The 12650-nt window shown below is 35.5% G+C and overlaps 2 protein-coding genes across 5 annotated transcripts; both read left to right on the top strand.

Moving 5' to 3' along the window:
• The first annotated feature begins 1387 nt into the window (after positions 1-1387).
• On the top strand, positions 1388-3987 carry LOC18010457 (protein Brevis radix-like 3). The gene is given in 6 exon segments (XM_006392646.2): positions 1388-1967; positions 2193-2286; positions 2289-2397; positions 2983-3117; positions 3284-3655; positions 3744-3987. Coding segments are annotated over 6 exon segments (912 nt in total). The 5' UTR covers positions 1388-1844; the 3' UTR covers positions 3823-3987.
• Positions 3988-4336: 349 nt separating this feature from the next.
• On the top strand, positions 4337-9029 carry LOC18010367. 4 transcript variants are annotated; one of them, XM_006392643.2, is made up of 9 exons: positions 4337-4726; positions 4914-4957; positions 5243-5414; positions 5786-5918; positions 6298-6815; positions 7050-7627; positions 7781-7873; positions 8052-8507; positions 8596-9029. In XM_006392643.2, exons 1-9 carry the CDS (start codon positions 4549-4551, stop codon positions 8917-8919), a joined length of 2496 nt encoding a protein of 831 aa, XP_006392705.1. In that variant the 5' UTR covers positions 4337-4548; the 3' UTR covers positions 8920-9029. The 4 variants fall into 4 exon arrangements, with proteins under 4 accessions (XP_006392705.1, XP_006392706.1, XP_024006173.1 ...); XM_006392644.2 differs by having other exon boundaries at positions 7778-7873; XM_024150405.1 differs by having other exon boundaries at positions 5237-5414.
• Positions 9030-12650: the final 3621 nt, after the last annotated feature.

Below are 12650 nucleotides of genomic sequence, written 5' to 3'. Positions count from 1 at the left end.
CACTTAGGGTTTATCGGCGAGTTGCAGAGAAAATTCCGGTAAACGAGTCAACAATAAATCTCAGGAGAAAAGAAAAAGAAGAAGAACGGAGAGAATGATTTGATTTCTTATTTGTTGCAATGAGCAAATTGAGGGAAAAAATAAGAACAAATACGACGAGAGGGTATGATCACCTACGGAAGAGCGTATGATCAAGCTATTGGGCCTTTTCTTATGATCCGTTCAAACTTGTTTGGGCTATCATCAGAATTGGCCTGACTTGTGACTCCTCCTACTTATTAAAACTGAAACAATGATATAACAATTTTTTTATAAAAAAACAGAACTTCAGACAAAAAAAAACAGAACTTCAGACTTTAGATAAACTTTTTGAGAAGACATGATAATATAATATGCCTTGTTTGATGATGTAGAACCTGTACTTGGAGACCCATAATTAATCAAAGGGCTTAAAGTTTCAAGGAGATGAAAAAGGTGAGAAAAGGTATTATGAGAACTAGGTGAATATCCGCACGTTACGTGCGGATTTATTTTTTTAAATTTTTTGATTTTTTTTGTTATATTTTTATAAAAGTTAATATAATCATCACTTATTATTTACTTACTTGTTAATATTTTATTCTAAAATTTTTTAAAAATATTAATTTAAAATATATATTGAATATTATTTAATAATCTAAAATTATATTAAAATTAATACATATCATTCAATATTTTTAATTAGTTATATCATAAATTTTTGTTTGACATTTACACAAATATTAATTAATAGTTAATTAATAAAAAAATTAAAATCTTAATCATCATTTTATTTACTACTTGTTAGTATTTTATTATAAATAATCTTAAAAATTAATTTTAACATTTTGAATATTATTAAATAATCAACAGTTATATAAAAATTAAATATATATCTATCAATATTTTTAATTAGTTATAACATAAATTTTTGTTTAACATTAATATAAATGTTAGTTAATACAATTTTTTCATATTCTTTAAGTGCTTATATAAATGTTAGTTAATACAAACTTTTCATATTTTTTAAATGGTTTAAATTTAATATTAAAATTTAATATTTAAAATTTAGTTGACAGGTGTCAACTTCTCCAATGCTGATGTGTCAAGCATATGCAGAAAATTGATTGTCTTTTATATATAAGATTAAGTGGGAAACACTTATAAAAAAAATGTATAATAACAATTTTACAAGCTTTCAAAAATTAAAACGTTAATGCAGAGTTGCACGCTCTATCATTATAGTTCATCGTTTAAATTTTTGATGAAAATCATTTTTCCTAAATTCCAACATTCTTAAGAAAAAAATAATATTTATATTTTTTGGCATGAGTCCAACGAACTCAAAGCCCAAATCTCAAAGCTTTCCTCCTCAAATTCGCTTCAGCTTTTTGTGTATTCTAGAGAGAGAGAGAAAGCGAGATAGTGATTGTCTGATTGATACTAAGAGTGTTTCTCACTCATTCTCTCTGTCGCTTGAAGTTGTCGAAAGACAAAGGAGAGAAAGAGAGTTTAATGCGAGTCTTTACTCTACGAATCTTGTGCCCTAATTTGTCGCTGGCGTAACAGTCATATTCAACAGCCGCCACTCCATTCGAGCACTTCACTGGTGGTTATGGCATTTATGTGATCGAGAGAAATCACGTAGTCCGAGTTTCAGTTCCTGTGCAAGAACTGTCGCATATGGAACAATTCTAGCCATTTGTTGAAGTTTTCTTAATGTGATCCGAATTTTGCGTGAAATGTGATCTGGATTTTTCTTCAATTTTTGCTTCATCTCAGAAATTTTTAGGGTTCTTGGACTTTGAAGGAGAGTGAAGGGAGGGATGTTGACGTGTATAGCGTGTTCGAAGCAGCTAAACACCAACAATGGCGGATCTACTCACGACAGGCAACAAGAGGATGAAGTAATTGGGACTACACAGGCAATTAAATCGCTGACGTCACAGGTAGATTAACCATTTTTTAAGCTCACTTTCACGATTTGTTTGGTTCAAAAGAGAAAATGGCAACAAAAAAAAAACAGGAAGAAAAAAATTAAGGAAAGAATATCCCTATGATTTTTCCTAATAATCCCTATGATCATATCCATTAATATAAGCAATACAATTCTTCCAATCTATCTTTATCACATTATCATGTGACTCTTGTATATGTGACTACTGTTCATTCAGCTAAAAGACATGGCAATAAAGGCTTGAGGTGCATACAAAAACTGCAAACCGTGTTCTAGGACATCAAACCGGAACTATGCTGTTTTAGATGCTGCTTCGGAACTATGCTGTCTAAGGAATGGGTTGCCCAAGTGGAGCTTGGTGTTCTCATCACATTTCTGTCACTTCCTCAAGGAGGGAATGATCTAAAGAGGATTCGGTTCAGGTAATTGTTTCTTTGCCATATTGAACCGCATATAGTGTTATGTGTTTGTCAATTGATCTGACGCTGAAGACAATTTTCAACAGAGGCTACTTTTTGCATTCTTATTTTGACTGAATATGTTTTACTTCTTGATCTGATTTTGGACACCCATGAGTTGTAATAAACCGTCCTACCCATTGATTTTCTTTTTGTTTTCTCGAGTTAACTACTCTATGATTTCTCTGTCCCAACAGTTTTTGGGTTTTTATGTGACCAGTTGTCTCCTCGCCATTCTATTTACCTCTCAATCCCGATCAAAGTAATTATGCTCGGTAGAATTAGCTACACCTAAAACTATAAATGAGCCTTGTATACGTTTCAGTTTGGCTTGCCATTAGCTCAAAGTTCAGATGACCCTGAGCTTAGGCAACTGTTATAACTAGAAGCACTAGGCTCCATAATAATGAGACTAACTTCTGTTGTGGTCCAAGATTTGTATCTCTAGCTGTTACAGGTCAAAGTGTCAAACTATTTGCCATTGCGGTAAGCTTTTTGCTGATGTGAAGCTAGATGATGATGTTTTAAAGTCTACTACTTTTCTTGCAGTCGTGAAATGTTTAATAAATGGCAAGCTCAAAGATGGTGGGCAGAGAATTTCGAGAAGGTCATGAAATTATACAACGTGCAGCAGTTCAATCAGGAGAGTGTCCCTCTCCAAAACCTTGAATATCCAAAGATAGGATAATGCTATTTCACTACTGAACGAGGAAATCTATGAATTGATGATCACAACCAAAACTCTAGGTTTCATCTTTCTCTTGGGGTGTACAATGTTACAGTTGTAATCTTGAGTAATCAATCATGTATTTAAGTCCTAAATAGAGATTTTTAGAACAGCCGTGTGCCAGGGGTCACAAATACAATCTGCAAAGGACAGTCTTGACAAAAAGCGAGCTCACAACAATATTTTAGGCATGATGGGAACTGGGTACTTGTCGTCGGATTCACCTGATCACCAATCAACCCAAACACCAAAATGTAATGACTCTGTTGCTCCTGCTTCAACACCAAAGCTCTCTAGCATCAACGGAACCAAGACAGAAACATCATCTGTTGATGGTTCTGCTAGAAGTAGCTCAGCATATTGATCAGAGGAAGTCTCAGTGAGTAACGCAAGGGACATGGAAACTGAATGGGTAGAACAAGATGAACCTGGGATCTACATTACAATCAGAGCTTTACCAGATGGTAATTGCCAGCTTAGACACGTTCGGTTCAGGTACATAACACACACAAAAAGAAAAACCATTGTGCTATTACATTCATCTCTCTCTTTCTGAAAATTATTTTTTGACAATGTTGTGTAGCCGAAACAAGTTTGAGGAAACACATGCGAAGTTGTGGTGTGAACAGAATTGAGGTAGCATACAATAGCAATACTTGTGAGTTGATAGATTTACTAAGTGGAGCTGCTACAGGACGATGAACAACAACAAATGACTTTCTTTTCTACTTTCTTATAGCTTTTAACTTGGACAAAAGCTAATAAACAAAGACAATTTCTTTTGCTTCTTGTTAGATATATAAAGCTAATGCAATTTTATATGTAGTAACAGTAACAACCAAAAATTTATGTCTTCTCACTGATTTTCTTTGGGTTATACATCAAGTAGGTAAACAAACACATGAAAAAAGTGAAATATGCTAGTAGTAGTATAAAAGATGAATAAAATGTTTTAAATTTCAAATTAAAGATAAATACTAAAATGATGTCCGCTCCCCTAATAATTGGATTCGTTATTGACTGTTGATCTTCTTCACATAATAACGGGTAGCTCAACGTTTAATCTTTCGTCCGGGAAAGAGGGCAAAACGGTCATTTCCTGTTTTTTTTTGTGTGTGTGTGTGTGTGTGTTTATCTAAGCGGCAGCTTCTGAACGAAATTTTCCAAAACCCTCTCTTTAAGCCGTACTTCTTTCTTCTTCTCGTCTCTCTCAACTCGAAACCCTAATTGACGTATTCGATTTTAGGGTTTAAGAGCGAAATCTTTTGTCTCTTAAAAACGTTTCACTACCTTAATCCCTTCTGTCAAAGTCTTCTATCGATTCTCGTTTTCTGTGTTTTCCTTTCCTTGTTTTGCTTATTCGATCCGGCGATCGTGTTTGGTCGGAGATGGTGACCGGGTCTGGAACTGGCGGTAGTTTTGCGTCAGGAATTGATGAAAACACGAGGAAGACGATCCGTTCAATAAAGGAAATCGTGGGTAATCACTCTGACGCCGATATCTTTGCTGCGTTGAAAGAAACTAACATGGACGCTGATGAGGCTGTGCAGAGGCTGATTTATCAAGGTTTCGATCTCCTTCTTCTCAATCCCTTCATACTTTGACGAAATCATTGAATCGTGCTTTAGAGAAACGAGACTTGTAGATTATTGATTGGACTGGATTTAGTTTTATCCAGTGATGGGTTATTTTTTCCATCTTTGGCTCTCATGGTTCAGTTTTTTCATGTCTAAACCCTTTTTCTGCTACACAGATCCATTCCACGAGGTGAAAAGAAAAAGGGAAAAGAAGAAAGAGGTAACTTTCTCAAATCTCTCTTTTTGATATGGTAGTATACTAGTATTTGTGTCACTAGGGTGTTATCTGTTGCGTAGCTGCATTAAGGGGCTGTTCATGTTTTAGCTAAGAGTGTGATGGAATTTGATATTTTGTGCTGCTCCCAATTGGTGGAAATCTTTGGCTTCTTTTCTATCTATTCACTGAGTTTGCTGAATCCCTGAATTAGGCTTTGAAAAATCTCAACGCATTTTTTATGCTTTCGGGTTCAATTTAGAGGTCTGATTCATTACGGTTAAGTCTCAGGAAACGACATCTGTGGAGCTTGCTGAGAGAAGAAAACCTTCCGAAAACATTTCTAGAGAAGGGAATTTTCAAACGCAGCCTGAACATAGTGCTCGGAGAGGAGACTACAATCAGAATTCTTTTCCCAGGAATGCAGCTCCTCGAAATGCTGTTCCTAAGAATCCCGCTGCTGGTAACTAATTGTGATGATCATTTGCTTCTGCTCCCTGTGCTTAAGTTGTTTAACTAGTTTTTAGTTGATCTTAATCTGTTCTTTCAAACACACCTTTTCCCAGAGCGATATGAAGTACATTCGGTTTGAACCTATAATCGAAAATCAATTCCCCTTCAAGAAAAAATAGACATAACTTACTGGCTATAGGCACCTGGAAGTGCACCTAGAAAATCAGCTCCCCTTATGTAGTGAGATGCATGCGTTATCCACTAATATGATTTTTGTATCTATGTGATGGGTTATTGAAGTTTCCACATTACTTACTGACTACATACACTTAGAAATGTTGTCTGCTGTCTTAATTGATTGTTAGTTTCATGCAACTGCAGGACCCAGCAGAGAGTTTCGTGTTGTTAGAGACAACAGGTCTAATCTGAATGCAGATAAAGAATTGAAGCATACTTCCGCCCAGTCATCTGGATCAAATATTAGCGAAGAGGTTGCCATTCGAAACAAAAAGGGGTACGTTTCTTTTCATGCACTTTATCCTGTTGGTCATATTCTGGATGATTCTTAGACAACTTGCCCTAATTACTTGGCCCGTCTGAATTGGGTTCTGTCAGTGATACACAGTTATAGTAGTAGAAAGAGTTCACGCTAGTGGAATCTTTTTGCGGAGACTTAGGAGAGTAGTCCACTTGGAGACAAGGCATAATCAAATTTTTGTGGCAGTGAGACTGTTAAAACTTGAAATTGTTATTATGTTTACTTGTTAGTTATTCCCGACAAGTGTAGTTGCTTCTCAGGAGATTAAAAATTTCTGCAGAATCTTGTTATCCTACATCTTAAAAAAAAAAAAAAATCTTCTGAACTCATTATGAATGTTTTTATGGTTTGGCAGCTCATCAGGTGGTTCGGTAGATCAGCCATATGGGGATCGGGATGTAGCTCATAGGAGGTCCAGGCAGACTGGAAATGTTCCTCTTCGTCGTACAAGAAAGGAACTCAATGAGGGAAGGCAGACAGTTCATGATGTTACTGTGCCATCAAGCAATTCTGTGCTTGGTGTATATTCGTCCTCTGCAGATCCTGTTCATGTACCATCTCCTGATTCTAGATCATCAGCTGTTGGAGCTATCAGACGGGAAGTTAAGGGTGTAGGTTTTGGTGGAAAACCTTCTGAAAATGTTTCGGAAGATTTGTCTGCAGCTGGATCTTTGGTGGAGCCTGCAATTAGAAAAGATGTTCCAAAAGCATACAGACCATTTTCACCACCTATTTCAAAGATTGATCAAGGCAGTCAAGCTAATGCACGAGAGTCTGTTATGCCTAATCATAGGTCTCTAACAAACAGCCAGCATGGGAATAGAGGCTACCAATATGTTAGAACACAGCAGCAAGCTGGTGGTCATCCAAAAGGTAATTTTGCTGTCTATTTTAGCGAGTGTAATCGGTTTGTGGTGCTTTTTTTGGCTTCATTCATGCTACCCAAGTTGCCCTAAGGAAAGTTTCCTCTTCATTTAACATTACGCTTTTGTGTAACTTCTTCTTGAGGTCAACAATCACCAGGCATCTTTTGATTAATCGGATGTTCGGGTGCAAGGCTAGTTTTTGTCATGATACTGAGACATTTTTAACCTTTATTTCACGCAGGAGTTTCCCAGAATAAACAGTGGAAGCCTAAATCTAATCAGAAATCTAGTGGAAATAACCCTGGGCTTATTGGAACTCCTAAAAAGTCTCGTGCTCCTCCCACTGATAATTCCATAAACATGGAATCAGAAATTGTGAAGGTGAAGGATAAGCTTTCGCATGTTAGTATCAGCGATAGTCAGAATCTGATCATTGCAGATCATATTCGTGTCCCAGAAACTGTTCGCTGTCAGCTGACTTTTGGTAGTTTTGATCCTTCGATGAATTCAGCATGCTCTTCACAAGACCTTAAGCACAGTGATATTAATGTCAGTTTGCCCACTCCGCCTCCCGAGGAGTCAAATAATGGTGCTTCTGGCACTAAGACCGTGGAAACTTTTGATAATGAAGTAAGAAATTCTGGAGCTGGCTCACCGCCTCCTGTATTGATGGCATCAGAACAACAATTTTCTGAACAAAAGGAGGCTCCTAGATCTCCGAATTTGGATGAGTATGCGCAATTCATTAGTGGAAATGTTCCTCCTTATACTATAGAACCGAAGCAGCAGCAAGATCCTCTTGAACTGCACAATTCTTCAGTGAGTTTACTTTGTCGTAATTTTTTTCAGAATAGTGTATATTTTTTTTTTTTTACCACAACACTTATAATGATAGGGGTAGGATATACGGATATATTACTTCTCTTGTGCGTTGGTGTGTTGGTCTCATGACATGCTCTTCATTCTCAGCAGGATTATGATTCCCAAGGTGTTTATGACTTGCCGTATCTCAGGCAAGTAATGGATGAAAACATGCGGGGACAAGGACTACCTTCTCCACAGGAGGTGATTTCTCTTTTTGTTACTGGTTCCACTCTTCCACTTAATTGCAATACGCATGCTCCCTAAATTCATCAGAGATTTTTTGTTGATGAGAGAAGAAAGGCACTGTGCATGTTATTTTGTTTGTCTCTCCATGTCAATAACCTGGTGAACTAATTGTTTTATCCTTTTGGTCATGCAGCAATCATTAAATCCGCACATGTTCAACAACGCCCCTGCCTCTACAATTCCTATGATGCAGCAGCAACAGGCGCCAATGGCACAGATGTATCCGCAGGTTCATGTTTCACACTTTCCCAACGGTATGCCGTATCGTCAGTTCCTCTCCCCCGTCTATGTCCCTCAAATGCCCATGCAAGGGTACTCTGGTAATCCAGCAGCATATGCTCACCCTTCAAATGGCAATAGCTATGTGCTGATGCCTGGAGGCAGTTCTCATCCCAGTGCAAATGGCCTCAAGTATGGGATCCAGCAGTTTAAGCCAGTCCCTGGAGGTGGACCAACAGGTTTTGGGACTTTCAACAACCCTACTGGGTATCAAATTAGTTCACTCAATGTAGTTGGTAATGCTCCGGGATTTGAAGACTCATCTCGCATGAAGTACAAAGACGGAAATGTATATGTCCCTAATCCTCAGGTAATGGTTTCGGTTATTGGACATTTGGGTTTTTCCCGTTAACTCATATCAATCTAAGTGCTTATTTGGTTTCATTCTTTGGCACCAGGCTGAGACTTCCGAAATATGGATGCAAAACTCGAGAGATCTCTCAGGAAGTCTTCAATCTCCCCCATATTACAACATGGCTGGACAAACGCCTCATGCTGCTTATATGTCATCCTTCAATTCTCCTCCAGTTCAATCGTCTCATATGCAGTTCCAAGGTGTCTTCCACTCGCCACAGCCTGGTCCAATGGCGAATCCACACCATATGGGGTCTGGACTGGGTGGTAACGTTGGGCTCGGGGTTGCTCCATCTCCTTCTCCAGTTCAAGTCGGTGCCTATCAGCAACCACAGCTTGGTCATCTTAACTGGCCAGCAAGCTTCTGAACAAAATCTAACATGTTTATTTGATGAATGAATCATAACAACAACTCAAAGAAATATTATCTTGTTAAACTATGCTTATTTATTTTATTCAATGCATAAATGTCTCAGTTTTCGCAGTTCTCTATGAATCGTTGTTTGCTTCCATATATCCTCGCCTCTTCTACAGGCTGCTTCGTTATGAAACGTCAATTGTTTTGACTAGTAACGTGGCCCGCGCCTACTCCTTATACCATCAATCCTAGTTTTGGCTCAAGTCAAAGTCATTGTGCAAAGTAGGACGAGAATCTTATAATGCCATGTGCTTGGTCGTTTTAGTGTTGTGCTTCTTTTGAAATACCCTCTTCTTTTTCTCTTTTCTCCATTAGAGAGTTTTGGGGATTTGAAATGAGAGAGACTGTTGTTCTTTCAGTGATGTTTCAAGGAAAATATTGTGTTGTCATTGTTCTTCTTTGAGTTCTGTGTCATTCTTTTGTATGCTTTGCTTTTCTTGGGATCCCCAAACATTTCTTTCATATACTCTCCCGGATTTTCATAAAGAAACATTGGTTCCTGAGCTTGACCCAGCTTTCTTCTACACTAAGACTATGGACCACTTTAAACTAAACAGGGTTTGAAAATGAGTTCATAGGTCTAATTGTCTTCTTGATTACTCTGATTTCTACTTATCTTTTCGCATAACATTTCCCATTAAGTCATTATGACAACATGCCAAGAAGAAACTAATTTGATGGTGTTGTTGACATTTATGAAAAATTAGTAGTTAGTATAAGAAAGCGGTCAAGAATCTTAATCAAGTGCCTATATGTTTCCTCTCTAAATTACCTTTTTGAGGAATGATTGTCCTCTATAGACTTCTAACTACTTGCCTTGAGTGATTTGAAGTAACTAATACTCTTCTTGTTTCATTTTTCACCAAGGTTCATCAATGAGTTTCTTGTCTTTAATGATATGTAATAGGGACCATAGGAGTCAAAGCTAACACTAATTACACTGATGAGTTATTACGATGCCTTGGAAGCAATCATTGACTTGAGATAATACTATAGAATCTTCAGATTTGTTGAGTTTATGAATTATATTTTACTCAAAAATGTTTGAGAGGCCTATAGACTAGGGCTCATCAATTAGCTAGGGGGTTTAGAATTAGATTAGGTGACACCGTCTTTAAATAATGAAGTCTTTATAGGGGAAAATGATGCTTAATTAGGCTCTTCTTGACCCAATCTTCCTTAGGAAATTAAGCTTGGTGCATGTAATGGAAAAATTAAGTCTAATTCACTTATGTTTATTAGAAAAGCTCTCTAAGTAGAAGGTATCGTGATTGGTTTTGGGATTAGTTAAAGATCCTAATTAACCTCTAAAATTAAACTTGTTGAAATATTTTCTAATGAATATTTATAAATTCTGTATCTCGAGTTGATTAGAATGATATATCCTTTTACTGCATGCACAAACTCATGATTTTATGAGATGAGAAGCTGTCAATTTCTTATAACTGCAGTCCACACATGCGTGCAATTCTGCGACTCAGAATTATTTCTTTTTTTTAGTACATTAAGTACGCATAATATTATAAATTAACATGGCATAGAGTTATAGAGGAAAATCGATACAAGTTTGTAATTTTTTCAAAATAATATAGATATCAGTATGCTTGATATGTTGTTTCTTTAGTTCTGTGAATGGAAGAGATTTACTGAACTAGGAAAAAAATGTTACCAAGTCATATCTAAAAATGAAGAAGTTTATCCTCGTGTATGGTTTAAAAGCATGATTATGTACTTGTACCCGTTAAGCACTTATCTTATTATGATAAAATTTGTAATATTGTTTCGTTTGATCTAAGACAGGAATACGAGACTGAACATCAGTTTTTTTTTTTTTTTTTTTTGACGGCAACATCTGTTTATTTGTATAAAAGGGGAAAAGAATAGCAAAATTGTACGAGGATGGGTCCGGTTAAAAAGGTGGTGTTATGAGTGGGAAGTTTCGTGGATTCGAAGGGACGATCATTTTATATTTGTTATATAATTTTTTTATTTGGCTGGCTTAATTTGTCAGAGAATTAATTTTGTTCTTTTGTTAATTAGAAAATCTTAACATATCAATTTTTCTTTATGAACGTCTCTTATCTACTTCGGATGTGTGTCTAATCTCTATGCTTTCCAATTTACACGACAATGTAGGATTTAATGGCCCGAAAACATTTCGTATTAGTGCTCCTTTATTTACTGGTTAGTGCATTTTTCTTATAACACCCATCTAAGTTTTAGAATCTTTATAGATTATCTACATATGTGAAAAACTAAGAATATAGAAAGCTAATTAAAACACACAAAGATTACAGAGAGCGCCATAACCTAGTTATTTGTTAATTTGTCCTTAATTCTCATTTTGTACATGTCATCCCCTATATATAATAGACAAACGATTTCAATCTTAAGAGTTAGCCCACGAGAGTAATCATTTAGCAAATGAGCACCATTCCCTTTTTGAACATGCTCTCATCAACCCTTAATTAATATTATTTCAATTTTCTACCTACTTTTAATCTAAAAAGATATATAAACGGGAAATAAAGAAGTAAATAAAATTTGTTTAAATCAATGTATATTATAAACGAACAGTACGAATACGCGTAACGCATGCAAGGTGTATCATTCGTATTATTATAGTTTTAATAATTTTTTTTAAAAACTATAATAACACTGGGGTCGGGCACACTAAAATTTACAAAAAAAAAAGGATATTGCGGCTATGAATTAAAAAATAAATATATTATTTCATTAATATAAAAAAATATTAAATAAAATAAAAAATATTCTTCTGTTAGCTTAACTATATTTAAAGACCTTTAGGTAGAATCACATGCGAAAGACTGACTAAATTGAATACTTCTCTATTCTCCAGTCACTTCTCTATTAAACTCTTCCATGTTTCTTTTTAAACCGAAAACATTATCGTTAATCGTTTCCCTATTAGAGGGTTTAAATAGATACTATTAATTAATATATGTGTATGTATACGTTTGATTGACGTAGACTTCCTCAGTTGTCCCAAAAATAAGCCATAATTACTTTAACGGATAGTCATTAAGCTTCTCCATATATCAAGTACGAGTGAATGTGGTAAATTCAATTATTATCAGTTAAGATACATAGCAGAATAACAATTGATTTAATTAACATATGAAAAAGGAACGATAAAGGTGAAAGAATAGGGGAACATAGAATGATTTCAAAGTTAGATCATGTGGTGAAAATTAATAATTACTTTTGGGGAATAAAAAGACAAGATAGAGATTTCAATAGTGACTAACAATTAAAGTGGGTAACTCATAATGTGTTGTATTCGTAAATTTATATATAGTCAACTTTAGATTTTCGATTGTTCATAATTTTCAAAAATACTCACATTATCGAATATTATGGTGTTAAGTTGTATATGCATTATACATTTAAAACTATACTAATTCTTCCATTGCAGTAAATTAAAGCAGGATTTTGCTATTTTGATAGATATATCGAAATAATGTTTACATGCCAAAATACTGATGACATTGTTGTTTGTCACTATGTCGTACTAATTAATTAACACTAGTAAAGAAATTACATGTCTTTTTGTTCTCCAAGAGATTTCTATGAAATTAAGAACCCTTAAGTATTAGGTTGGCAGTAAAAATTCTCTAAACATATAAGTTGAAACTTTGTGATGTAATTTTCTGTTTTGCT

The sequence above is a fragment of the Eutrema salsugineum genome, unplaced genomic scaffold (genome assembly GCF_000478725.1).
Source record: "Eutrema salsugineum unplaced genomic scaffold, Eutsalg1_0 scaffold_7, whole genome shotgun sequence".
NCBI classification, from domain to species: domain Eukaryota; kingdom Viridiplantae; phylum Streptophyta; class Magnoliopsida; order Brassicales; family Brassicaceae; genus Eutrema; species Eutrema salsugineum.
Note: the sequence above shows the minus strand (reverse complement) of the source record. Positions and strands in the feature narration are given on the sequence as shown.

What these genes read in the sequence shown, in the direction of transcription:
- LOC18010367 (XM_024150404.1), top strand. Translation starts at nt 4,549, where the DNA reads ATGGTGACCGGGTCTGGAACTGGCGGTAGTTTTGCGTCAGGAATTGAT. An exon ending in GACTACCTTCTCCACAGGAG is followed by an intron (nt 7,874 to 8,051) that starts GTGATTTCTCTT and finishes TTGGTCATGCAG; the next exon opens with CAATCATTAAATCCGCACAT. An exon ending in TATATGTCCCTAATCCTCAG is followed by an intron (nt 8,508 to 8,595) that starts GTAATGGTTTCG and finishes CTTTGGCACCAG; the next exon opens with GCTGAGACTTCCGAAATATG.